Here is a 27,611-nt window from a genome sequence, read left to right as displayed (position 1 = left end):
TTTTTTTTTTCTTCTTTTTTTTTGTGAACAATATATAAATTAGGCTAAAAAACTAGAAAATAGATTAATTAATATCTATTAAATAAATACATTTTTGCTCTCTTTCAATTAGTTTGGGCTCTGTAATATTCGTCGTAATAACTAAAAATGCTACATAAACCCTTAGACCAATAATTAAGAAAGTTAATCAGGAGCTTTCAAGTAATTAGTCAAAATGCCATGATAATTATAATCCTCGTCTAATATCTGCAGAGTCTTATGTATGCATGTTGCAGACGGCGCACGAATAACTCTCATCCCTCTTTAAAAAAATATGTTCGAATTAAAAAGCCAATACCACGTATATCGGAGTTTCAATGTATGTAGTTACTAATTTCTTTAAAACCTAACATACTTTTAGGCAAAAAACAAAAACAAAAAAACAAAAAAAAAAAACCCGCACTTAAGTTGAGCAGGGAAAAGCCCACGACAATATTGGACAAAAGAACAGTAATTGTGCATATTGTGGATGCTTCTGTCAATGAGTGTGAGTTTTCGAATGTTAATCATCATTTGGTGGAAAATAAGCACCCTAGAATTGCTTTTAAATTTTTGAAAGTACCTCATATATTCCAATACACAATTTTTATTTAAGACTAAGCAATGTACAATATTTATTATGCAAATGTAATTGTAATAATATTGATCCGTATTCGTCGTCAGTTAAACACGGTTTCGATCCCCCTGCATTCTGGTGTTAAATATCACCAGAAAGTATTAGCGTCAATACGGAGTTATATACAGGATGATGTTGTGAAATTATATATATATCACTACTAACATTTTTTTGTTTAAACAAGTGAATCAGAAAGGATAATCTGACTAGTTTATTGCAGTCTATCTTGAGCGTAAGAAGGCAAAATACGACGGCGAAGCATACGAGAAAAACAGGACATGGCCTATCATGGCGTATGCTGTTTTCCTTGTCTTCCTCGCCCTTATTTTGAGAATATGACATTCAAGACTATCTAACTTTATGTGCATCTTAGACACCAGTGGAATATCACACCCCTTCATTAAACATATTTTTAAAAAGTGAAGTTTGATTAAACTGAAGTCTCCCAATAGATTTTTCCAGAAATATCTGGTGCCTCCAGTGCCTGCGTCACGCATAATGACGTTCAGATGTACGGCACGTAAATTTATCCAAGAAGCGAAGATGAAGTTGATGTTCGTTTAACAGTTTGTGATTTCTGAACGCAGGGAAGGGAGAAGGAAAGCAAAACAGATTGTGTGATGCCCTTCTTTTCCGTTCGCTTTCTTTTTGCCTGTGTTATGAGCTCCGAACGATAGGAAAGAATCAGTCGTGTGGATACCAGGGCACAATTCCTGTTGTTGCTAGGACTCCTGGGATTTGCCGGGAAGTCCCACTTAGGAAAAATGAACATTTGCATAACTTACTCTTAAAAATAGAACATCCCAATGGCACACAAGAAACATTTGCACAGAAATCGACTCGCAGTTAGAATAAGCCGCTTAACTAAATATTGAAAGTTCCCGAAATAAAGGAACGGTTTGTCAAGGAGTTTTGTGACGAAAGCCTGCGTTCGAAAGCTCCATAGAAGCGGATAATTTTTTAAAATATTATTTAGTCATGATGAGGATAAGCGTATACGACGTAGCTCAGGAGGGTTATGCATTTCCTATTTTAGTAAAAATTTAAGTGTAACCCCTGTGCTTGAACACGCGATTCGAACAATCAGGAAGAAAAGCCACAACTAAGAGATTACATTCAAATATTAGAATGCACGCGTTTATTTTTATTTTTGCTAGTATGGGGAGGGGGGAAGAGGGGGGGGTTTCGTATCTGTTGTCTAAGTCGCTATGCAAGTTGTCTGTACCTCTACGGCACGAAAGTGTAACTATCGTAACGATGAGCGACAAGTACGCTTGCAGCAGAGCCATTTTTAGTGAGAATCTGGCCATTCAGTTGGATGAACAGCACGAGAGTAAGAACACTTCACCTGTTTAACGTCGAATCAGCTCATTTGTTAGCCAATTTATAATCCTACCCCAAACGGCGCACAATTTTTAATAGGCTGTAGCTTGCTGACATGAACCGCAGAAAAGACTGCAACTGCAGGTTGGCAGTTTTGATTGGTGTTCTTACCACAGCTTGTAGAGACTATGTGTGTTGAAAAAGTGAATATTCACACCAATTGACAAGGAAACCGAACTATGTAGAACGCTTTGCCTAGCTTCTTTTCGCAGAGCTCGGTACTTATCACACTCCAGCCTCTGCACTGGATTTTTTTCCTCGCATACCACGATAAAGTACGGGCATAAATTGGACACGAGCGCCGTGTCAGTGTTCCTCTGGGATTCATGCTAGATTGGTCTTTTACAGGTTGAATACGAGTTTTTGAGCCAAACGATGTGCACAAAATTAACAACTAATTTATGTTTGTTGTCTTCCAAACCGAAATAAACCACTAGGGTCGGGAGTGCTCAAGCTCTTGCCCAATAGCCCTCGCTTTCGTTCATGCTAAGGTGAAATAAATTGGGATTTATAAACCTAGGCTCAACGTATATTAAAATTGTTAATTAGTCTTAGCACTGTGGAAATTAATGCTGTACCTCCAGGCAATTGAAATGAAAACGCATGTGACGCTTTTGTCGTCATCGCCTTGCATGCCAAGCAAGCCAAACGCACTGTACCAAGTTGGTTGATCGATTAATTTACATATAATTCCGGCCGACCCATAAGGTAAGTAAAATAGCGTAATTCACTTTTAAATTGCAGTCTTTTGAACTTATATTTTTATTTTCTATTTCCGGCATAAATCTACTTTTAAAAAAAAATTAGGTTCACTCCATGACAGCTGGAGAATATGCAGCTCAGGTTATGGCTTAGCTGCAGCCGTTCCTTATTGTACGTCAGCAGCTGCTGAGCGGTATAGCGTTCACGTAAATTTAGAGAAATGACTTCTACCTGGAAGTAGGTGGACGCCCCTATGAACCAATGGTGCAAGCGTTGTCTGTGTCGCACCCAGATATGCGTATTAATTGGCAATACAATCTGCATACGGGAAGTTTAAATGGTAGATCAAAGGTGCACCGCAATTTCCTTAAATATCCTGGATCACTTGTGTACCAGAGGCGTATATTTGGAAAGCTTAACATTATAATTGAGGTGGCCGCCGCAAAAATTAGAGAAGGACATGGTCGAGCATTGTTTAACCGTGTTCGGAGGCACATCTGGACAGCCATGAGCTGCGAAGAATTCCGTAGCAGTGAACGTTACAAGTCCCTGTAAACCCCAATTGGTTCCTCTGTTCCGAATTCGCTGGCGTGACCCACCCAAAAGGCAGCATACGTGATGTTCCAGTCTAATACATTTTCAGTAATAAAAAGATATGAATGAAGCGTGCGCTTGGTAGTCGTATCGCATGGTCAGTTCAAAATTTTATGTGTTTTGAGCCTCCTGTTGTCCTAATTTCTTGTTTTGGTCGCAGATGAGTGCACACAAACGATTAAATACGGTAAGCAAATTTTTATGCTGCTTGCACAGAGGCTTCAATACCACAAGGCCGAGCTCTGACTGAAAATTACAGCGGGAAGAACCAAAATGCAAGAGTTTGTCTTGTCCATGCACACATGACGTAGTGTTGTCAGGTTCCGGCTCCGGCGCCTCCGCTTGTCGTAGCAGTAGCTACATCGATTACTTTTTTTAGGGGTGAAGCTCCTTAAAGGGTATCCACACGAAGGAGAACAACGCGGACGGATGTCGTGACGTCAAAAACCCGGGAAACTCCGTCCCCGGCTCCGCCGCGTGCACCTGCGGAGCTCTCATGCTAAGAGTACGAAGCCTCCGCGCCTCCGCCACGGAGGAGAACGGGAGAACGGCGCCACGAGGCGTCAAAAATGAATGACTTACGTTGCACGTGGCGCGAGCTCCGCGGAGGAAAGGGGCGGATTTTTTCTTCGTGTGGATGCCCCTTTAGGGGCTAGCCCTGTCCGTATGTCCGTCCGCCGTCGGGTGCACGTGCTCCTGCTCGTGAGCTCACGCGCTCACGTGCTCACGAGCACGTACTCCCGTGCTCGTGTAGGGCAAAAAAAAAAAAACGCATCTCCACGTGGTGAATGATGTTGATTGGGGCGAAGCTCTGGTGGTGCCTGTCTGCGTAGACGGTGAGCCGCAGCATGGCGAGCCTTTCGTTCGTTTTGATCCATGTCAGAAAGAGAATGTATGGTATGGAACGTAGTTATATACGCATTTGAGCATTTGACCGCAGCGTGACATGGATGAAAATGCACGAAAGGCTCGGCATGCTGTGGCTCAGCGTCTACGCAGACAAGCACCCCAATCAATATCATTCACCACGTGGAGATGCGTTTTTTACGGTTGTCGGAAATCTACTAGTTTTTTGCGTACGAGAAGTTGGACTCCAAGAAATATTATAAAATTTGTTAGAAGGGTACGGTGTTTGTGTCGGATAAATGCTTTTAGACGCGCTAAAAGAATAAGAACAAATAACTCACGGTCATTATGTCATTTCCTGACAAACCAAATAACAGCTGCATGAATAACTTTCGTCGCACACGTGATAACTCCCGCTCACTTTTTTCGCACCTCCTCTTTCTTGCGCGGAGACATGTTTCAGTCGACTTGCTTGCCGTTTTTCGCCTAGCTCGTAGGCGCAGAGTCACCGAATGTTCCAAGGTGACCACATGCCATAGCGAACGCATGTTCAGAAGAATGAAGCATATTAACCCTATGATTGGCTTAGAGGGCCTGTATTTTGACTCCGAAAAAACAACAAGAAAAAAAATTAAAAGACGATTTGTTTACAAAGGAGCTCTGGAAATACAGTGAATTTCAACCAGTGGTAAGGCGATAGACAAGTTAGTTTTTCGCAAGACTTTTTGTAGTAAATCGTAATCAGCTACATAAAATGAGAATAGCTGGTTGTTCCTTAGCTCGAGGGGCACTATCTACAAGATTTGCCTTCAGATTAAGTTTCACATGAACTCCATATTGTAGCAGCAATTTTTATCGCTTTAATACCGCTTCGGAACAAAAAACTGGAAGTTTTAGTAATCAGAAAATATTCTTTGGCTCTAGTGCGTATGGCAGAATAATCACTGCTGCTGTAAGTTTTGTCTTTGTTCTTAATTTATATGCACCATACTTTCTGTTTATATGGCACGGGTACATATGCTGAGCTACTGGGGCTTACTACAAGCGAGGAGAACCTTGAAGGACTGGATGACTCAATAAACTGCCGTCTGTCTGTTGCTTCAGTGCTAACCCGTTCGTCGTTATATTAACCAATGCAGTCTTTGTTTGGAGACCATGAAACCTTGTATCTCCTTGGGGTGAGGCATGCAGCAACGTAGCCCCAGCTCCATGGTACTCTTTCCAGGGACGGAATACTCGAACCTAAGAGTAAAGTTATTTCCCGCAAAAACAAACTGACAAGGCTCATTTGTTATAAAATTAAGCCATGCTACATCTGCCACGTGCGGACTGCTGCACGGCATTCCTACTAGGAAGCCATGGACATTTAGCACTTTAAAGATGCACACAGGAAGAAAGAAAGTTTTACCTTCAGTAGTCTTGTTATCCATTAGAATAGGATTGCCAGACCAGTTTTTTAGGTTTCCGTCCTTGTCAAATTCTAGTTGCAAATGCCCCAGATATTTCCCGGCCCAGTAATCTTGGACGACGAGGGCTTTTTTATCATCTTTTGTAACAATTGTCGGATACTCTCCTTCAACACGGTCCTCAGGCCTGGGACTCTCGCCTATGCGCAAAGATTCATGAAGGGCGTCGCGGTTAGTATTCAGCTTATATTGATGCACAAGTGAACATTATATATTGTTGCTGAAAAACATATGCGGAAACAAAAGCACTATAGGAGGCACCGAGAAATCGTTTCGTCTGCTCAAAATGTTAATGAAAATGCGTGAATATATACATATATATATATATATATTCAATTATTTTAATGTTGGTCTTTAGTACAAGTCATAAGAGTGCCAGAAGGGCCTAAAAAATGTTCACTACCAAAAATATTTGTAAGATCCTAAAACAAGCATTCTGTGAGTAAACGGTGAAGCTACCGGAGTGACCAGCTCTTATCAAAGCTCCCTGAACAAAAAAGATTAACTAATAATTAAATGCACAGGATCGCAATAGATTACGCTGGGAGGCGTTCATGTTTACTTCGGCTGTAACGTTGGCGTCTCACCACTTTGCTCGCAGCGCTCCTTTCTTTGTATAGCGGGTCAAGGAGCACCTGCCGCAACGAGCTCTTGGCAATAAACCGAGTCTTAGATAGAATTTTCTTTCCCGCTGTGTCAGGGTACCACAAAACTTATATCAAACTATACAGAAGGACATTAAAGCACCGTAGATAAATTCGTTTTAAATTCGACTAAAATTGAAGTCCTAACTCGCTTTAAGACTCTTGGTGTTGTATTCACGGATCAAATGCGATGGGACGCTCATATTAATTATATTTTGCTTAAACAATCGCGTGTTGTTGGCTTGATGTATCGACACCGCCATCTTTTGCCAAGAAGTGTCAAACTTTTAATTTAAAACTCTTTATTTCGCTCTCATATAAACTACTGTTACCTAGCTTGGGGTAATAGTACAAGTACAAACTTAAATAAACTACTTCTGTTGAAGAAACAAAATGCTAAGAAATATTTCCAATGTCCCATACGACCACCCTAGTGAACCGTTATTTAAAAGCTTAAAATTGATTAATGTTAATAGTATATATAATTATCGTTTGTGTGTGTGCTATAAATATGAACTACAAAAAAAAAATCATCTTAACCTGATTGACCTGGCTTCTCTAGCTTTAAAGTGCCAACTTACCCAACTTGAAGTTTGCAAAATTGGAAGTTACTCAATAATAGAACGACCTCTGCAGAACAAATGTTATCTTATACGCTTCCAAACCTATTTAATTTTCTCAGCTTCAAAAATATTGATCCTATTCAGTCATCGAGAAAAGATATTCGAAAATGTTTTTCGAGTGTGGTTTTTAGTAGCACTTTCCAGAGCTTTGATATGTATAATACTTTGTGTTTTCTGTGTATATATCTAAATGTATATATGTATGGCATTTTCTGTGTATATACCCTCTCAATGTATCTATGGTATGTATCATGTATTAGATAAATGCATAGTTCCATAGAACTCTCAATGTATGCATCATGTTACTAAGAAAAACGTTAATATTGCCGCCCGATTACTTTTTGAATGCCATTGCGTCTTGTTTATTTTTTCTTGTGTCACTGCTGTTTGTGTGAGATGGGGGCCGGGGACTCGTCAAGCTGCATGATGCAGCTTTTTTTCCTCGGTCACCCTCCATCATTTTTTGATGAAAAAATAGACATTATCATTATTATTATTATTATTATTATTATTATTATTTTTATTATTAATATTATTATTATTATAACACCTGCACTTTAAACTTAAGAAGAAGGCGTCATTCGTGATTGCCAAATGCTTTTTTCACATTCTAAGAAATGCGAACAAACCATATATATTTACGGTAATCAGGTCTTTCATAAGTATATCGGTTTTGCAACTGCAATAAAAGAAAGTGAAAAAAAAAATATTCCAATTATCCATGCATGCTAGTACAGCTAGTACCCTGAGACGTGAGAGCACTAAAAAACGGAGAGAACAACGAAGGACACTTATTTGTTCTGTCGGTCTTTTTATTGTTCCTATGTCGCAGGGTGACTATAGACGTCATTTACCAGCAGACAGCGGTTTTTTCCCTTTCTTCACAGCACTCGCCTCTGTTTGTAGTTCTTATTTATTTATTTATTTTCATATTCTGTCGGCCCATGGGCCATTGCAGAAAAATATACTAGATATAGTTTACATGCTGGTTATACGTATCTCCGTCAACATACATGAAAACATTTATTAGAACGTAAGTCTGATGCGTCGCAGCTTGAAGAATGAAGAAGCACGTATAAAAGGAAAGACATAAACACTTTTGCAAGGCGTGTCACATGGTGCGTCACAACTCAAAGCCTAAAAAACGCACACATAAAAGACACGAAATATTATAACGAAATGAATACATCTTTTGACATATACATGGGTCGTAGCAGAGAACATGGACGCTTCATGTTTGTAATTATAATGCAATTAAATGAAAAGGTGCAGGCGAGCTGGACAAGAATGACGGAAATATTTTCGTCATTTTTGTCCAGCTCGCTTGCACCTTTGCATTTAATTGCATTATAATCATAACCTTAAATTGCAAGCTTCACCCTTGTTGGTGTTAGACTGATGGCAGCCGATAAAACCCGTTTGCTCAACTGACGTCTAACTTCTGGTTAGCTCAGTTGGTAGACCGCTCCACCTGTAATGGAGAGGTCCCGGGTTTCATACCCGGACCAGGCGGATTTTTTTGGTCGTGTACCAGTCACCTAGCTGTGTTTGGAGATTTGTGTTTGTCCTTTGTCCCTCTTGTTCCCCTTCTCCAGGGATTATTTTCGTCGAGCTTCATGTTTTTAAATTTGAGTAAAAAATTCGAAACATAATTTCAAATGTGTTTCGAATTTTGACGTGTCTATAGACACGTCAATAAAACTGACAAGAGTTTGTTCCGATCATTTATCTTTTTTAACACAAGAGTGCATAACATATTAATTTCAGAAAAATAACATTGTAATGCTTTAGAACAATTCAAACGAGCCGACGTATTGGTAACAAATTTAAGATAAACATATTTTTTTTTTTAGTCTAGCATTAAAAAAAAATCGAAACAGAAACTTCAGGCTCGCTATTTTCTTCAAACCCTCAAGGGCTCACACCTGCACTCGTTTAGCTTTTTTGTAACTGGAGAAGTCGATGTGTAATCTGATTGAATAAAGCGTGCAGCCCGTTTTCGCACTTTCTTAAGTTTCTTAATGTCGGTCTTTTTAACGGGGTCCCAAACAACGGAGGTCTACCCGAGTGTCAGCTGTATCGGAGTTTTGCATGCTGGGAGTCTTACTTCAGCAGTCTCATCTTTAATTGTCCGTCTGAACACGCATAATTTGCGACAAGTTGTTTCACAGGTATTTTTAATATGAGATTACCATTTCAAATTTTGACGTATTGGTACGCTATAAATACTTATAGGTTTCTACTTTGGTCAGTTCAATATGTTTAATTTCATACTGACAAGGATATATCTTATTTATATTAGTGATGCGGGTGTATAATGACCTGCTGAAGGTAATTTCCCGTTGCCAATCACGGCGCGACTTGCTAATCTGATCCCGACATTAATTTGACGCCACTTGTTCGTCGGAAGTCTTGATTGTAGAATAAATAAGAGAGTGAACTGGGAATGACTTAATTTATATTAGAGGTGTAATAATTCTGGTGATTTCGTTAATATAAAGAAATAATATAGGCATAACACAAACCTCTGTGGCACCCCTGGCATTAGGCTTAAGGAGTATTTTGAAGTTCCTCAAATTACAACTGCCTGTGCTATATTTTGTAATTTTGCTTCGATGGAAATGGTGATATTTTCATTTATTTCTATATGTTTTAGTTTTGTTACTAGCTTTTCATGAAAAACGCCATCGAATGCGTTCAAAAAAATCCATGCTTATAACATCAGCTTGTGTTTTTAAGCTCATTGCAAAAGCGAATTGTTGTAAAAATTACCCAGTTCAGTCGTCGTTGATAAGCCGGACCTAGGACGAGCTGCTTTGAATAATGTAATTCGTTGCTTTCCAGGTATTAAATTATGTTTCGCGACTAACTGCTATATTATATTACAACAGGTGCTTCTTAGAGATACAGGGCGGTAATTATGTATCTATAAACGATTCCCACTTTTAAATATAGGCATCACCTTGGCCTGTAACTATTCAGAAGGAAGAGTATTAGTTTCTAGGGACCTCTTAAAGTTGCCTAAGATAGAAGGACAGCAATTTATCGTAGCTTATCGAGGAATTCTCTAAGAGTATTATATGGACCCCGAGTTTCTGGTGGGATAATGATGCAGCAGTCTAAATAAATTTAGGTCTATTAATATAGTCAGCTCAACCATCTGTAGAAACGCTTCACTGGTGTTCATTATAATCGGTCTTCTTTCTTCGGCCTCCGGAAAAACCGATTGGAAGAATACAATAAATTTATTCCATATTATCATACTGTCGTCATACACTTCTTTATTGACAATAACCTGATCAACTTGCTTCCTTTTGTTGCCTAAACGCCTTCAGAATTTTCTTTGTGAATTTTTTTGAAAGTTGTGTAAGGTGACCTCATAAAACAGAAGTCAGATTTACGAAAATCTTCTGAGGTTACGACAACTAAGCTGAGAAGTTCGTAAGTTAAGAAAATGGGAAATCGGTATTAACGAACGCGTTTTTGAGTGAGAGGAGGAAAGCGGCGTCATTGAAAGGAAAAGCTAGAACTTCCGGTGTCCCCCAAGCTCCCGATCTCCTCAAGAGCGGGCCGTTGCTATAGCGAAGGCGTCTTGCGCAACTCGTACAACCAATCGGAAAGCTCGGCATTGTTCGAAGCATCGCGGAGCACGTGAATTGCGAATAAAAAACGCAGGGAGACTTTCCGCCAACGCTTGTTTGGGGCTTGTCCGTGCAGTGAGATGTCGACGCTAACACGGTTTAAAAGGGGCCCGAATGCCGACGCCGGGATAACCGCCTTCGTCGAGCGCTACGAACTCGATCCCTACGAAGTCAACACAACTGTCATCGTTACTAAAAGACGGCCAGATCTCGTTGTTTGCAAAGCGACGTAGATAGAAACAAATCGCAACGTTTTTTTCGCGGCCTCGGAGATGCACGAACGAACCGAAGTAAAATAACTATACGTTTAAACTACTATTCTCAACAAGAGCCACGTATTTACCTGCTTACACTTGGAGCGGACGCCAGCGTTTGGTCGAACTGATGGATTTGCGCTGTGGGGCTGCGTCTTGGTAAGCGCTTCGGGACCAAGCTTTATGAATTGCTACTCGATGTTGACGTGACAGTCGGAAAAGAAAGGTTTGACCAGCCTAGGGTTGCTCCCACGTACTGTTATAGCTCGACAGTGTTGACGTACCGTCCTGTCGGAATAAAAATGGCATACTAATAATAAAATGCGCATACGTTGTTGCGCGTGCAATCCATACGGCGTTTATTTGAGCTCTTTATCACAAAAAAGAAGGAGATAGAATAGATGAGAGTCCCTTTTCGACGACAGAGTTCGCCACCGCTGCTTTAGAAAAGATGATGACAAGAGATTGAACTCTCAATCTAAAATTGAGGTCAGTAATCAGAGTATTCATACAAGGAGGGTCCACTGGCTGGTCGTGGGCATCCAATCTTTGTCAGGAACCGTCGGAGCAACGCTCCGTCGGAGAAGTTCGGGGTGCCTTGCTATGCCTATATTCTGCCGAGCTCGCCGAGCTAGCTCTTAGTGGTCGCTTGGTCGGTGGATTCGTTGCCTTAGTAACCTTTCGCGGATGTTTGTGAATCCAGCGTTCGTGTCCGTCATGGTTGGCTTCAAGTACTTCCTTCTTTTTTTCTTGCTGCTTGAATTCGGGACGTGCGAGGAGAACATGTAGAAAAATGAATGTCCGTGAATCGTCGCGACAGCGTAACTGAGCGACGCTGTCGGCCATGTTTATTTGGTTGTAAAAAAAGTGCGTAAGACACGTCCGGAGCTGTCGTAGCATACCATCGCAACGTGTCCTCGAGTTACGATAATTTCGTTTCGTCAATACGATTTTGTTCTTACGTTTGCTCGTACGAACATTTTTGCGCAAGATCGTTTCATGAATCTGGCCTTTGTTCTTTAGCTTCTTCCATTAATTTATTCACTGTTCTAATTATCTCCTAAATGGCCAGGTTTTTTCTGTCCTTTACTTTTTCACAGTATTTTGATTTTGCGCTTATGATGAATTAACGATTAAAAGGTTAAAAGGCGCGCACAAACAGGGTGGAAAAAGACACACGTACGACATGGACAGGCGCCAACTTTCAACTGATTTATTGAAACACGACTCGTCGTCAAAGTCGATCCCAATCGCCTAAACACATGCAAATGGTAAAAATTATTGTCGCTCATTACACGCATCTTTCAAGACACGCAGTTTCTTTGGTTAACAGATAAAGAGATGGCATGCCTACGCATCTGTCAGCCACTTTGTGTATACAGAAAGCTTCGATTAGTTCTCTTTCCATTTTTTCATTCCCTTTCTTGATAAACCTTGTGCGCTCAAACAATGGTTCGCACCCAGATCGTTTGCAGTCCTCCGCAAGATGCCCACCCGAATTATTGCGTACGGCAAGCTTGTGTTCGCGCGCTCTTTCATAAAAGCATCGGCCGGTCTGACCGATGTAAACTTGGCCGCAACTAAAAGGAATCTCATAAACCACCTTAGCCACGCATTCGGTGTATCTTGTTACATGTTTCTTTAAGCACACTACAAACTTTCGTTTTTTCATCGCGGAGCATATCTTTGAAAGTTTGCACGGGGCTGAGAAGACTACGTTAACCCTGTGTCTAACAGCCATCTTTTTTTTTTAAATTGTAGGACACTTTGTGGAAATATGGTATCAATAGCACTGGCATCTTGCCTGTCTTTTCACGACTTTTGCTAACACCCTCCCGTTTAATTTTCTGTGGGAGCCTTTCACACACACTTGTCACTAAGCTCTTTGGGTAACCGGCCCTCGTGAAGCGTGCAGCCTGCTGATCAAAGCTGACAGGCAGTCTATGCCGGCACATTTTTGTAATGGCTGCGTGAAGGCAGCTGGATGCAATCCCCCGTTTTACGAATTTTGAGTGGGCACTGCTAAAAGAAAGGTGGACTTTCTTAGCTCGTGGATTATAACTCCAGCACAAATGATTCTTAGTAAAAAAGAGCTGTAAATCTAGAAACTCAATACTGCTATCATTAGGCATTTTCCAAGTGAAGTTCAATCCGCCGGAAAGAGACCTAAACAGAATAACAATTTTTGCCACGTCATTTTCCATACAATTCGCTGTACATTCCCCCAAAATAACCAAACAAATCATCCACATGGCGGAACATCTTGATCATATTCATCCCTTCAAGATCCCCCGATATGCGCTTGTCCACGGCAGAAAGATAAATGTCACACAACAGGTGCCACAGAAGAACCAATACAAATAGCAATCTTTTGTACGTAGAATTGTTCATTAAAAAATTGCGGCGGCTTAGCTCGGCTATGCCAGGATATACGTAGCGTGAGCTTAGTCCCAGAAAATGAGAGGCGCTATCAAGCGGCTCCGGTGCAGCGTCAGACTTGCATACTGTGCAACGGAGGCGCTCAGCTCGGCACGCGGCGGCGCCCGTGCGTCTGCCGCGGCTATGATGTCCCCCTCTGAAATGCGCAGACCGCGAGGCGCGCGCGGCGGCGGCGGCTCCGGCGCGCCAGCGGTGCACCGTGTGACGTCACTGCTCCTCGCGCATGCGCAACACGGCTCTTTGGGAGCCACGCGAAACTGCTCAACCTCCGCCAGTGTACACGCTACAAAAACAACGGCCGTGGACTGCAAATAAAATTCTAACAGCGCTCTAAAATGGTCGCAGTTGACACCCGTAGAATTCTAGAACCCCACTTCATTTGACTGGGTTACGCTCTCACGAACAGCGATGTAAAGTCCAACATGGGAAACAGAGTAAAACAACTCTTCTACATCCACAGAAAAGGCTGTGGCCATATTCTCCAATCCTGTTTATGAGATTCCTTTTAGCTGCGGCCAAGTTTACATCGGTCAGACCGGCCGATGCTTTAATGAAAGAGCGCGCGAACACAAACTTGCCGTACGCAGTAATTTGGGTGGGCATCTTGTGGAGCACTGCAAACGATGTGGGTGCGAACCTTTGTTTGAGCGCACAAGGCTAATCAAGAAAGGGAATGAAAAAATAGAAAGAGAACTAATCGAAGCTTTCTGTATACACAAATCAGCTGACAGATGCGTGAGCATGCCATCTCCTTATCTGTTAACCAAAGAAATTGTGTTTCTTGAAGGATGTGTGTAATGAGCGATAACATTTTTTTTATCAGTTGCATGTGTTTAGGCGCTTGGGATCGAGATTGACGATTATTCGTGTTTCAATAAATCAGTTGGAAGTTGGCGCCTGTCCGTGTCGTACCTGTGTCTTTTTTTGTCCGGTATGTTCGTGCTTTTTAACATTTTAATCGATATGAACCAACTAGCCCCAACCAAAGTTTTATTGCACGATGAATTATATCACGGGTAATCCATGAATTATGTTTGCCGGTTTCAACCCGCGTTGGAACATAATTAACCATGCAGTAACAAGCCAAATGTTTAGAATAAATTTGCATGTCGTTAGCAATATGAGTAGAACAGAAGTATCTAAAAATATCTAACAGCATAGTCAAATGGTCGAGAATAGCAACCTGATCTGCACTATTAAATAACTCAATTGAAGCTTTCGTGATGGGACGCTGTACTCTGAGGATGTCGAACAACGCCAAGAGAAAAAAATTGATGATATAATATAGTTTTAGTAACTGCAACAAAATAATTATTTGCATTCTCTCACAAAAAAGAATTATCTGCTTGATCCTGTCATAGACTGGCTATTGTTAGTAGCTTACCATATCACATTGTCTACACTGTATGAACCAGAAAAATATGTGACTTTGAAACCTTAATTTTGTATATTAAAAGCTTATAGCATGACTGCAAAATCGGAAACAACATTCTATCGAAACATACACAGTGGGAAGCATTAGTGGCGCCATTATGTACTAAGCCGAAAAAAATATAAGAACATTTATGACGGCGTTGATTTTGTACTTACATCCTGCTTAAACATTGTACGAAGTTGATTTGTTTTTAGTGGTTACATGGCTGTCATCGTCAGTTAAGAATTATCCCCACACCTTGCACACAATCGACAACTTTAATGGCCCTCAATTTCGTGAAAATGATCGCAGGAGCAATAAATAACATTTTGAAATATTTCCTATAAACAATAAAAAAATGTGCGAAAAAATTTTAAACAAATGGATGAATTAAATTTGGAGAAGTACATTTCGGAGTGTGTTTAGGCAATTTGTATGAACGGCTTTCCTTAAACGCTCCTCACGGCAGCTAAGAAACAATAAAAACTAATTGTTTATATTAAAACTTTGATTGTTTACTTATTTATTTCTCTCAAAATGCTACATTATTTAGTCAAGTAGGGGGTAGCAGGGGATAGAACTAAAATAACGGTTGTTACCGGACATTTCACGATCACTTTAGGGTTTTCAGAAATGTTGATATTTCTGGAAAACCTTGCAGCAATCCTACTAAACTATTTTCTCGTGTTAATTGACTTCTGAACAATTTCAGGTCGTAGCTTCAACGGTGCTACCGGCGTGATTTGTCATCTATAAGAATAGTACACAAGAAAACCAATACAATTCGATGACGAAAGCTTACCGGTGTAGAGGAATGTGTTTGTGTGTCCTCCCACGACCAGATTTATTTCTTCAACTTTGGCGGCTATTCTCTTGTCCAATTCAAATCCCACGTGGCTGATGACAACGTAAAAGTTGACGTTTTTCTCCTTTAGCTTCTCGACTTCTTGTTTTATACTGGTAATTTCATCTAAAATCTTAATCTTGCCTAAAACAAAAATGTTAAATGGGTTTAACGAGGCGACAAAAATTTCAGCGTTTACAATTGTAAGCTGCATTTTAAAATAAAAAAATGATGTGTAGGGCTTCCTAGAGGTTACATGGAAATGTAACATACCAAGACAGATAAGTGTCAGTGACGAATCTTGACGAGTATTTCATGCCATGGAGAATATGTTGTATTATTTCTTTTAGCGTCCACACCTAATAACTCATATTTACCAGTGTTGTGGTCTGTTTTAAGGCAGACTACAAATACAGCAGACTACAAAAAAACAAACAAACGGCTTGACGACAGCGGCACATTTTTTCATCCTCCATCTTACTAAGGTCTCACGCTGATTGGCAATTGATAACCAGACGTTGCAATATATGTATAAATATTTGTATAATTATTTTACGTCAACGTAAATAATGCCCATATTTATGGTGCAGCGAACTCCGCATGCTTTGAAACAGCTTTAAAATACAATTATTCCTTCCTGCGGTAGTTCTACAAAATGATGCCCTAAATTTGTACCGAGAAAAAAAACTGCGTAATCTTGTCAACGCTGTCCACATATAACGTGTCTTGATTATTTTCTTTTTACGCCCAGCTTTTGTTAGTTTTAGTTATCCTCACATTTAAAACGTGATAGCTGCCATTTATTATTCAACCTTCAATGTATAATTAGCTCAAAATCCTTGATATCGCTCCTAATCTTCTTTGTTTTAGACTAAACATGCTGCCTAAACACCAATATAGGTAATTTGAGGCTATATAATAGTATGTGTCTTTTTGTGCCTCTAATTTAGCCGCTTCGGTGACTCGGAGGCGATCCCTAGGTGGCGGGTGCCCATAATCTGATGGAAAATAGCGAGTTTTAGTAGACCGTGTTTCCCCCTCCGCTAGGCCCCTCCGCTGGCCGAAACTCTACAGCCAAGGCCATCGGCACGCAGGCGCACTGGCGGTTTCTTCGTAGCCGAGGGTTAGCGGAGGGGGAAACACGATCTACTTAAACTCCCTAATTCCTGCGCAGAAGGAGCCGTTTAGCCGAGGTGTAGGTTGCACGCGAAAAGATCCCCAGCTGTTTGAAATGATTCCTCAGTCTTTCGCTGGGGCGTGCCAGATTTTCTGCTTTGGTTTAGCAGTAAGCTCTCAAGTTTTACTTACTTTTACTTTACACTCTAATTATTGTTACAACCAATGCATACATGCCGAGTGCAAAATTACTTTAAAATAATCACAAGCTTTAATTGTAAATTTATCTGCTGGAAGTTTGTCCTGCAGATAAACATCCAGGAAAAAGAACGTTTGAGGGAGCTTCATTTGTTAAAGTCACTATTGTGAACGTTTTGTCGAGTCATCCACATTTTAATTATTATATTTGTCTTTTTGCGGCAAGGGGTCGCACCCAAGGTGGTAGTACGAATTTTGGTGCTAACTGGATTTTCCGACATTGACATAAAATTCATTTTGCGAACAAACACGGGCGCATTAAACAATCATTTTGAAAACTTTTTACGTAATATTTTTTGTTAGCAAAGGTAATATATCAATGAAATGACAAACCCGGCCTGGCAATCTGCATTGTTTCTTTAGTAACCACACCCATGACTCCGATCTTCAACTTCTCCACCTGGTATATGATGGACCTTTTCAACTCGGTTCCGTTAAGAAGGGGTTCCTTGGAAGTATCAAGGTTAGTTCCCAGGACGGTTACATTTGCTTCCTCCATTCTTTTAAGAAAAGGAGCAAGACCTTCAGGGCCGTCGTCGAACTCGTGGTTGCCAAGGCACTGCAAATATATTGCGAAAGTTGTCTCTCAGAGAGCGGTGTTTGATTTTTATACAAAACAAAACACCAAAACAACATAACATTACACTTTATTGCAAGACACTGGTTGAGTGTTCGACGCAATGAGCGAATTCGCTTGATTTCATTTTTAAACCTCTTCCTAAACTAGATCGTAAAGACCAGCTCACCCGTATTGAAAAACCGCCTATGGGGCGCTCCAGGCTTTTTTAAGTGTTTTGACGGACACTTTAAACTATTTTGAGGGGTTTGAGATGTCTGTTCAGGTTTTCAAAGGGCCCTGACATACCAGTCCAACATTTCTAAATGGTACAAGAGACCCGTCATGGTGTTTCTGAGTGGCCTGTGGGGTCTGTCCCAAACTTCTACGTGAAACCGCAATGGCTTCTTTACCCCCGCAGAAATTGCCTGTGATTGTTCATGGCGAATTCTTTGAGATTGCACGTTCGGATGGCAGCTAGGTCTTCGCTCTATGCAATTTCTATTCCCCGGGTAAACGCTAGATATAATTTTAAAACACTATGTATTTTTCTTTGGAGTGCATAATATTTATAGTGCTTTAAGTGCATAGCACCCGGTGTGCTTCCTACTTTACTTGAAGTACATAACTACTCGTTTACTTTGTAGTTTACTTCAAATACTTTTTAGATGTACCTTACCCAAGCCTGGAAATGTCTAAGTACAATGTTTAAAATGTGGCTCGTTTATGCGTGTAAATAAAATCATCATCGTTCTACTCACCACAAAGTCGTACATCATTCTTGACATTGCCTCCGCCACAATGTTGTATTTTAAGACAGTGTACCATACTGTTCCTTGAAAAAAATCTCCACCGTTGAAGAAAAGCGTGTTTTTATTTTTGGTCTTTAATTCTCTGACCTAGAAGAAAATAATATGTAGGAACCAAAATGCTGCAATTATTTCATCTGTCAGCCACATTTTCAGTACAAGCTCTCCCAACGGGATTTGTATTTTTCACCAATGTCATGCATGTTAACTGCTTCTTCAGTCACATTCTACATTGGAAATTTTTTTTTCAGAAAAAAACGGTCGTTTTAAGAATCTTAAGAAACATGTATGCGCAGGCACATCAGACGAACACGAAGGAGTGCACAGGGACAAGCGCGAAAACTTGTATGCAATTGTCTTGTCCAATTCTTCATGTCCGTCATCTCTGTTTCCGCATGCAAGTTTACTTAGCATCCTAAACCAAGTACCCAACAAGTCTTGTTATTCTAAGTATGTTTGAAATTATTCATTCTATGAAAAGGTATTAACAACAAGCCACTTGAGCAGTCGTCCGCATAATAATATTATCCGTTAATCGTCTTATTTATTCGGTTATTGTCGAAAAGTAATATAAGATAAAGATAAACTCATTGCAGATATATTTCGGTTTATACCTTAGTTGTATTGTTTTGAGAAAGTTTTTTTTTTTTAATTCGAAACACGGGGAAAATGTACCAGGGAATATTCCACAAAGAACATGCTTACGTTTCAGTACAGAATAGTGTCACCAAAACACTAAGGGATAAACCTACCTCTAAAATCGAATACCAGAGTGCTAGTAATACTTTATTGTATTATGTCGTAGTATATTTAACCCAATTATTAAATCTTACATAGCGTAAATGTTTGACACTTGCATATTCGTTGTTTGATATGATGGGGGTCCCCGATCAGTCTCAGAAACAAACTTAGTGCTTTTGTGTAAATTCACTTTAGCAGAAGATAGAGCTTTTTGAATGAGTGAGCTTTCCCTTCGGTTTGCAACTAAGTGTTGAAGTAATTTTAATAAAACCGGAACCAAGACAGTAGTTCCCTCAGCAAAATTATTACGTTTAAAATATATCTAGAGGCATTTAGAATATATCTAATGTGTATTTTGCCCGCAAAAACATTAAAAAATAATTTAAATACATGTTTATCGAGTACTTTTGTCCTGAGCAAGTTTTGTTTAAATACACTGAAAATATGTAGATAAAAGTGCATTTTAAGTATACTGCAAGTGTGTTGAACTACATAAAATAAATTCTAATATATTACAAGATGCATTTCATGTGCACTTTTACTAATATTAAGTAAATACACTGAATATATAAAAGTGTAATCAGGACATTCTTTCCCGAAATACATTTCATGTAACTTTGAAATACATTAAAGTGCCAAACCGTAACTTGAATATATCTGAAATAGTTTGAAAGTACACGTTTGTAAATATAAACTAAATGCATGCAAAATAGTTTTGAAGCCAAGAAAAAAAGGAGGAAAAGAAAAATACATATTTTGGGCCGCTTACTGATGTTTTGCTCAATCAGCGCAGATAATCGGTTGGGTTTGGTGACCACATTGAGTTATGCACACCATATATGGCACTGGTCAGTCAACACAATTCTTTGATTTTATAATGTTTTTTTTTCTTTGCGCTGAGACCGTAATAGCACACCAACCTCTTTCCGTCTATCTTGTCGTGGTGCATACCGATCCTTTATGGTGGAAAACATTTTGTGGCCAGTGTTGGCTCTGTGCTAATACGCTCCATGCCTAGTTATTAATCGCTGTGCTTTCAACAACTATAATGTAGAACAGAGGTATTCGCTTTAGATTTCAACGTAAATTTCATGTTTTTCAGTTTTAGTTAGTGCCTCTTGTTATTTTAGCCGTGCACAACGACAACGACTTCTAATTTGCAGCTGAGAAGCTTTTCGAAGAGTGTTTTGATAAGCGAGCGGAGAGAATGCCATCGTTGCCCGAGTTTTCGAAGGAAATTTTCTTTTAGATTATGGGACGAAAACCTTTCGTCCGAGAGTTTCCGGAGCTTTGCTTATTGCTATTTCGTTTCCTCTTGAGTATGCGTCAGCGTGTCAAACGAGATGGTTTGATCGAAGCGATCGTCACTCCTGATTTGGAATGGTCTCGCCGTGCATGCTAACCGCGCGCCCCCACCGAACTTTCTCAGCAGTGGAAGAGCGATATTGTTATCCGAACATCTAGAAAGTCAGAAGGTTACGAAGATAGAAACAAAATAAATTAAGGTGGTTCGAGTTTTATGGCATTAAAAACGGCGCCGGCACTAACATTTGTCTTAACGTTAGAGCCATTTATTCTGAAACGAAAGGTTACAAAATAAACATCAAGTGACTGAGCTTCAGGCAGCTCTTTGCGAATTGCAAGCTGGCTCATTTTAATAGATCTAAACTCTTTTTATTGGTCTCTTATATCGGCGTTGATATCCCACCATTTATCGTCATTCATTATATCAAAATAATGAAAGATAGAAAAAAACAAAACTAGCTTTTCCATACTAAAAAAGATAACATTTAGTAGAAGGCATCAATTGAAGAATAAATTCAAAAGGCAAGGAAAAAAAAGCTTCGCAGTCACGGGACGTCTCTTACTGGCGATGCAATTATTAACATTATACATCAGCTGCGAGCTTTGTGTAGCAGCTAGTTTGCTAGTTTTCGTCGGTATACTGCGACAAAACAAGGACCTTTCATCAGCGTCATCATAAAAAAATTAAAAAAAACAAAAAAAAAACGTAACGGCTGTGATTGGAACACGCAACAGCACAACAACCGACCATTTTATCATCGGAACACCTACAAAAGAAGAGTGTGTGCGTAGAATAAATTCCATGTGACCTTGCATGCGCGTTGGCCTGGGAGCGGTAATGGTGGACAGGCCCGCGCCGTTTTCCGGGCGTTTTCCGTTGCTAGGCGGTTGCTAGGCCTGACGTCAGTTCTATGGGACGGGACTGAGAGGAGCTAAAGTACGGCGAAAGGTCATCGAAGACAATATATCTCCAAACGCTTCCCTCATATAAGGCTCTGCAAAAACGAGGGTTCATGCAGCAGTCCTGTTCACCCGGTATTGATGACAGAGCAGACGCTATGCGCGTTTTCGGCCGATCCTTTTCCGGTAAGGGTCACGTTACTATACAGTCTCCAAGCTGGCGATGGAGACTGTTACTACAGTCTGCAGCTGGCCAAGCAGCCTCAAAAATATATTTTTTTTTTGACAAAGAACTTGGTCGTCGTTTTTTTCTGTCCTGATTGCTTCTATTTACAGCTGCTTAATTGCTTCCGGGATTTAGTACACCTTAATTCTTCTTACTGACTTTCAGCATGTGCCCAAAACTTAATTTCTAAAATAATTTAAACAAGTTATTAAACAGGCGAACTGGTTCATTAAACCAAACACGTTGAAACGTGTTAGGTTTAACCGAACAAGCTAATTAAACCTAACACAATCGAACGACAAGGGGACAAACATATGTCTCAAACACAAATAAAAGCTATGTTTGAGACGTATGTGCTTGCCTGTGTATGTCCCCTCGTCTGATCGTCTCCGTTTTAGGATAATTGATAAAATAAGCTTCCAAGAGTTGTTAAAACTACTGCCTTGTAGTCCGTGCTTCAGAGTAATCTGCAGGTTTCCAATGCAGGGATCTCTAAACCCCGGCCCGCGAGCAAGATTCGGCTCGCGGAAGTCTACTGATGGGCTCGTGGCTGGCCGCGGTACTTCTAATGAAGCCCGGCCCGTGGCCCGCTTCCAGCAGACCCGCTGCTACTGGCAAAAAATCAAGTGCACATAAAAAAACGTCGCTGCGGAACGCTCCCTATGAGCTAACCAATCTACCAGAAAAAAAGAGAAAAGCTGCATTGTAATGTGGCTTTTCTTTCCACAATTATTATTGAACATTCTCACCAGCGTCATCACTCCTGGTCGCATACTCTCTGTCTCTCTAAAGTATGTAAAAATTTATATGCGTTCTCGTGTACGTTCTGCTTAGTGTCCTTTGTCACATGTATTGAATATTCTCAGCATTCTCATTCGCAGTTTTATCATTCTCATTAGTATTTTTTACTGGGCGAATGTGTCAATTTTTCCATGCGCTTGGATTTAGACCTGGTGAGCTTTTTTGGTCACAATATTTTTGTAAATTCGTAATGAACAAAGTATTACATTTCAAATTTAAGTACTAAAGTATACGCACTTATCCACATTAGGATGCTGTTTTTAATACTTCCTCTAACAATACTTTTAGCGTTAAAATGCTTATCCACGTTTGTTTATTTAATTTTGCTCATTGTATATTTACTATTTCTTCAGGTCATCGAGACTGCGACAGATTCCTACCATGCCCCTTAGCCAAAAGGTTTGGTGACCCTTGGTCTAAAGTGTTGAAAGGCTTAAGGGTGTGATCGGCTGAAAGGTGTGTAATGCTGAAGGCGTTTATAGGGGTGAAGATGATTGAAGTGCTGAATGGGGTTTAAGAGGATATTGCAGGCTCTCCAGGCTCTATGCATTTCCAATGGAAAATATTTGACCAGAGTGTTCAGCAATCACCGGAGGGATTCACTTCGGGACGACTATATTAAATAGACAATAAAAAAACAATTTGTAACGCGGTCGCACACCATCCCGGTATTAGAGCCTAATATTTTCTATGGGAGCTTGAATTCCTTCAAACTCTCCCCCTTTTTAACCTGCCTTCCCTGAGCAGTTCTGAAGGAAACAGGGGCACTGGTACGTTTTCTAACACTGCGTTCCTTCAGTTTTTTTTTTAACATATTTCTATCCAGGAATTCATTCTATGTACTCATTCATGGGACAGATGTGGGCACACACCCACATCCGTCACAGTGCACTGTGACAGATGTGGGTGTGTCCCGAAGTTTGACAACCCCATTATCTTGGCCCGTAACCGAAACAAAATGACAAGGGATATATCCGAAGCGTTTTTCATAACCGAGTGCGTTGAAGGAACGTGTGTCAGCGCTCCATCGATAGCCCTGTTTGGCTCTGCGTTGGCGTTTTAAAAATCTTTCGTAAGGTAGATAGCGGACAGACAAGCACTGATTTGGTGATGTCGCATTTCTGTAGTACATGTCGCGATATCACGGTGTATATATATCTGAGTTTTCCGAGAATAAATTTCAGTTGCAAGTAGCGCTCTGTGTTGTTCGTTTCTTTTACTTGTCCGTTGGTTTTAGCGCTTTCACCCTCAAAAACGTGTCAGTGATATTTTCAGTACCTTCTTTTCCCCCATTGGTATTGGGCTCTAGTTATGGTTGCGCGGGGTTTAATGTATTATTTGTATAAGCACCCTGATGGCATAGGAGAAATATGACCTAAGTCAGCGCTCTATGCTACTTTTATTGAGGCAACAGCAATTAGCTGAGGACTACATTGCGGTGTCATCCACTCCGTAGTCAAACATGAAAATACCAACAAAAAAAGAAAGAAAGAAAAAAAGAAAAGCAGTGCTTTTTGAAATATTTCGGATGGCACAAATAATACAGCTTTTTCATTTTGTGTTTGTATAAATGATATACTGAAACATTGCCACCTGAATTTGTAATGGCATCGACCGCGATCTATATTTTTGGGGCATTTTCATTCATCGTACATCATGTAATTTGTGTGATGTCATGAAATTTTGCTTTTATTTGACTTGAAAGTATGCCGTCTCCGAGGAAAAAAAAACGTTTCGTGGAGTTTTGTGGCACAGGGTAACCTAAACATATGCTAAAATTACGACAACGTACTTCTTTCCCTGAATCCATACCAAACTCACAAAGCATGGACCGACCAGACGAAAGCAGGCAGGCACAATGCCTCCCACTCCAGGAGTTTCCATCTTTTTTTCTGCCTAATCCAAAACCTATCTAGAGCAGGGACGTATCTAGATTAGGACTGGGCTATTGATCGATTCACCTACAGACTGACTAATTAATGCTGCAATCGCGATTAATCTTTAGCTGGTTATTCGGTTGAACTTGAAACCAGGTCAACAAAAATAATAAAAGAAGTATTTCCTTCTGTGTTTCTTTTTTTTCACCAATGTGCTTTTTACTTTTAAAGCGAAAACACCTTTCTCTTAGTAAGCAGGAAACTCAAAAATACCAGCACCAATGTTAACTGTTAAGGCAGGGCTAGTTCCAGCACAAAGGCCGTGTGCGATTTACGAAGAGTCCTTCAGATTTTCTTGGCGACCGCAACACACAGCAGCACGGCGTCCAGCGGAAAGCGGGCGCTCTTCCAAGACAGCAGGTTCCTGGCAGACAGAGATTTTCCAAAAAAGACAAAGCCCTGCAGCATCACTTTCGTTATTATGCCTGCGAACGCAGTCAGGGGCATACCTGTCGGAGCTTAGGGTTCTTTCATCGCATATTTGGCGACGACTGTTACCCGGAGGGGCTAAATGCGAGAATTGGAATCATATTCCTCATACCCCTTCGTTGAGGTCGGTACTGCCGACATTGTCCATCCTCTAAAAACAGCAAACTTTCCAAATCGGCCAGTGCGCGTCAGGCCACTCAGTGACGATGGGCCACAGTGTCGACTGGCCAACATAAAAGCATAAATGTGTCTCTGTATCGTTGCACAGTCGACATGAACGGCGAACTGCAGTGGCGATCACCATACTTGCCCGATATTGATGTAGTGCCGGTTGAAAAAAAAAAATATGCTTTCCTGGTTCAAGGTTTCTCAAACACATGCCTAGTGCAGCAAGGGTGATTGTGAAGAAGCAAGAAACTCTCTCATGCCAAAGAATACTAGAACACTCCTTCCGCTATGCCTCCTTTGGTAGAATAATATTCTCTGAGTATCTTTCGATTCTACTCAACGGCACATGTTTATCCTCAGCTAAAAATGCACAATGCGGCGTTTATTACACAAAAAAAAATTCATGCAAAATATGATCTTGCCGTTTTGGCGCCACTATGGCTGAAAATTAACGCGGCCGATTCATCGATTGATCATTCGACTAAAGGGTCCAGATCAACCGGGTTACATATTTAATTGCTCATCCCTCACCTAGAGTATGTTTCTGCAGTCAGTGTGTATTTTAAGAACAATCTTGTAGTTAGTTTAGTTTTGTTTTTTAATAAGGTTCATGTTACTGTGAATAATCCGCGCATATGAGAGGTTGAAATTTAGAAAAAGCTTTAAAACATTTCATAAGCCGTTTCACATGTCACGAACCTTAGCATAGATATTTCAATTTAACTCCAAAAATCGCAAACCTAAAAAAAACAAAATAGATGTTTCTGCTGAATAAATCAAGTAAATTGTGAAAGTAGTTATTACTACAATAGAGTTATGTGTTTCATTTGCTTTGACAGACGTCAGCTACCTGCACGTGAATACCTACCACTAGAGTGAGCGAGAGCTGTACCTAATGGCGCGGATTAATACAGATTGAGTCAACGATGCTATGTCGCCACGGGAAGTAGCATACTTTGCAAGATAATGTTATGCCATATTAAAGGAAAAAAGACGACAACGAATCCGTAGTTTATCTGGTATTTGTCACATGAGCATGTATCGCCGTTAAAGAGACAAAGGGCGTTATGAATAGTTAAACAGTTTTTGTCTTGCTCTATGATTGTGATGTTCGGTTTAAAGAAGTATTTGCTGGTATAATCTACTGTAGAAGAAAATTAGTTTCTATCTCATTGTACGACTTCATCTCAAAATGAATTTATTGCATAAAGTTTTAGTTTTTCTTCAGATGCATGTCGAATTCGATTTTTTATCTAGCCTATAGTCGGATCATACCAATGTGAAATACGGGTCGTTTCGAGTTATATTTCATAACCTGATCCTGAAATTACCTGATGGCTAGTTTTTGTAAACTTTTCAACCCTATAAGCGATTTGAACAACATGTCGGTTGGAATTAAAAACCCGTTAAGCCGTCCATGCGGCTTTTTCTCCTGCTCCCACCATTGTGAAAGAATAGTAAATGAACATTTAATTGAATTGAATTGAGCGTAGCGAGGAATCTCGTAAAAGAGGAAAACGCCTCACCTTGGTAACCAGTCTGGCGACTCCACCATAACAACCGTCTTCGTACTTGTCCTTATCAGAGCATTTTCCACCTCTTTTGTTGGCTTCCAAAAAACGCGAGTGAATGTCGTTTGTATGCAGCACAGTAATATTGAAGCCTCCTTCAGAACTACACAGGACATTTTCCCAGGCCAGCACGAAAATGAAAATAAAAATAATTTTCATGATTTCGGAAGAACGACGCAAACGTAGCTATTCCCTCTATCTTCTGGAAGCTGCTGCGCGAACGGCATTTTATATTCACTTCTTGGAAGTTTGGACACAGGTGGACGAAATAATGGTGGGAGTGGCTTGAAACACACTCATACTGTCGTCACGTCGTAGTTGAAATGACTAAAACCCAGCAACAACAACCCCCCATAAAATCTCATTGTATTAAAAAAAATATTTATAAATGTGCTCCGGGTCGTCGTAACATTAGTTTATTTAGTAACAGTAAATGTATGATTTATTAAGGTGTACATAATATTTCTTGAAGTGTACATCACATACATTACAGTTAGAGTGCACATGAATTAATAACAATTGTTTCTTTTACTCGATCATGCGGCATTATTTTGAATATTTTAGCGCGATTTTACATGTACAAATATCACCGTTCCCAAAAACTAAATTTAATGGGATGTTGACCTTTGTACTTTCAGAAAGCTTTTTAGTCATGTATGTTTATACACAGAACTCTCTCCCGGTACGCAGCTGCTTTGAAATTAACTTCCGGCTCTTGTTTTAGGCAGAGGTCAATAGCTCCTAAGAACGTTTGTACGACCGGATGAACAGCCCTGCTTAAGAGAAGAGGCTAACAGTAAAAGTAATAATTATCAACAAACAAAAAGAGGCAAGAAATTAATATTATTATTGCTATGGCGCGCGACTTTAGAAGTTCAAACATTCAATGACGTATATCACTTAGGGTACATATTCTTTCCAAAACAGATCGCTCGGCTAGAGAGGCGAAACTAATAGCTTCAATAATGCATACTTGAGAGCGCACCTAAAGGAGGATCGCTAATCGGTCCTGGCCGCTACACAAATGACAGCCTCAGCGTTATGACTCCCCGCTTAGGCCTTTACTCGCAGCGTCTTGACCAAATACCACATAGAAAACGAGACCTGCGCCTTTTTCACTCAAATGCCATTGTTTGGGAATCCCCTACCTGCCCCAGGTTACAAGAAGACATGGTGGTGCCCACGTTCCAAATCTCGAAACGTAAAGGGTAGTCAGGTCGCCAAATCAAAATCTGAACCTAACATTGCAATCCTGCTTGCGAATACAGACCGCAAGCTTGACAACCTAA

At 40.3% G+C, this 27,611-nt stretch overlaps 1 protein-coding gene across 1 annotated transcript in view; it reads right to left on the bottom strand.

The window, feature by feature from the left end:
• Positions 1 to 26,481, bottom strand: part of LOC120838833 (5'-nucleotidase-like) — a 42,707-nt gene extending 16,226 nt beyond the window's left edge. The window contains exons 1-5 of the mRNA XM_040208907.1: positions 26,278 to 26,481; positions 18,197 to 18,334; positions 17,213 to 17,438; positions 15,464 to 15,649; positions 5,589 to 5,786 (exon numbers count right to left, since the gene is read on the bottom strand). Coding sequence (XP_040064841.1) covers positions 5,589 to 5,786; positions 15,464 to 15,649; positions 17,213 to 17,438; positions 18,197 to 18,334; positions 26,278 to 26,481 — 952 coding nt within the window. The remainder of the gene's footprint in view (positions 1 to 5,588; positions 5,787 to 15,463; positions 15,650 to 17,212; positions 17,439 to 18,196; positions 18,335 to 26,277) is intronic.
• Between the last annotated feature and the right edge of the window lie 1,130 nt (positions 26,482 to 27,611).

This window comes from Ixodes scapularis, unplaced genomic scaffold (assembly GCF_016920785.2).
Source record: "Ixodes scapularis isolate PalLabHiFi unplaced genomic scaffold, ASM1692078v2 PGA_scaffold2__306_contigs__length_199485367, whole genome shotgun sequence".
Lineage (NCBI taxonomy): Eukaryota > Metazoa > Arthropoda > Arachnida > Ixodida > Ixodidae > Ixodes > Ixodes scapularis.
The sequence above is the reverse complement of the archived record's forward strand: the minus strand, read 5'-3'. Positions and strand labels throughout refer to the sequence as shown.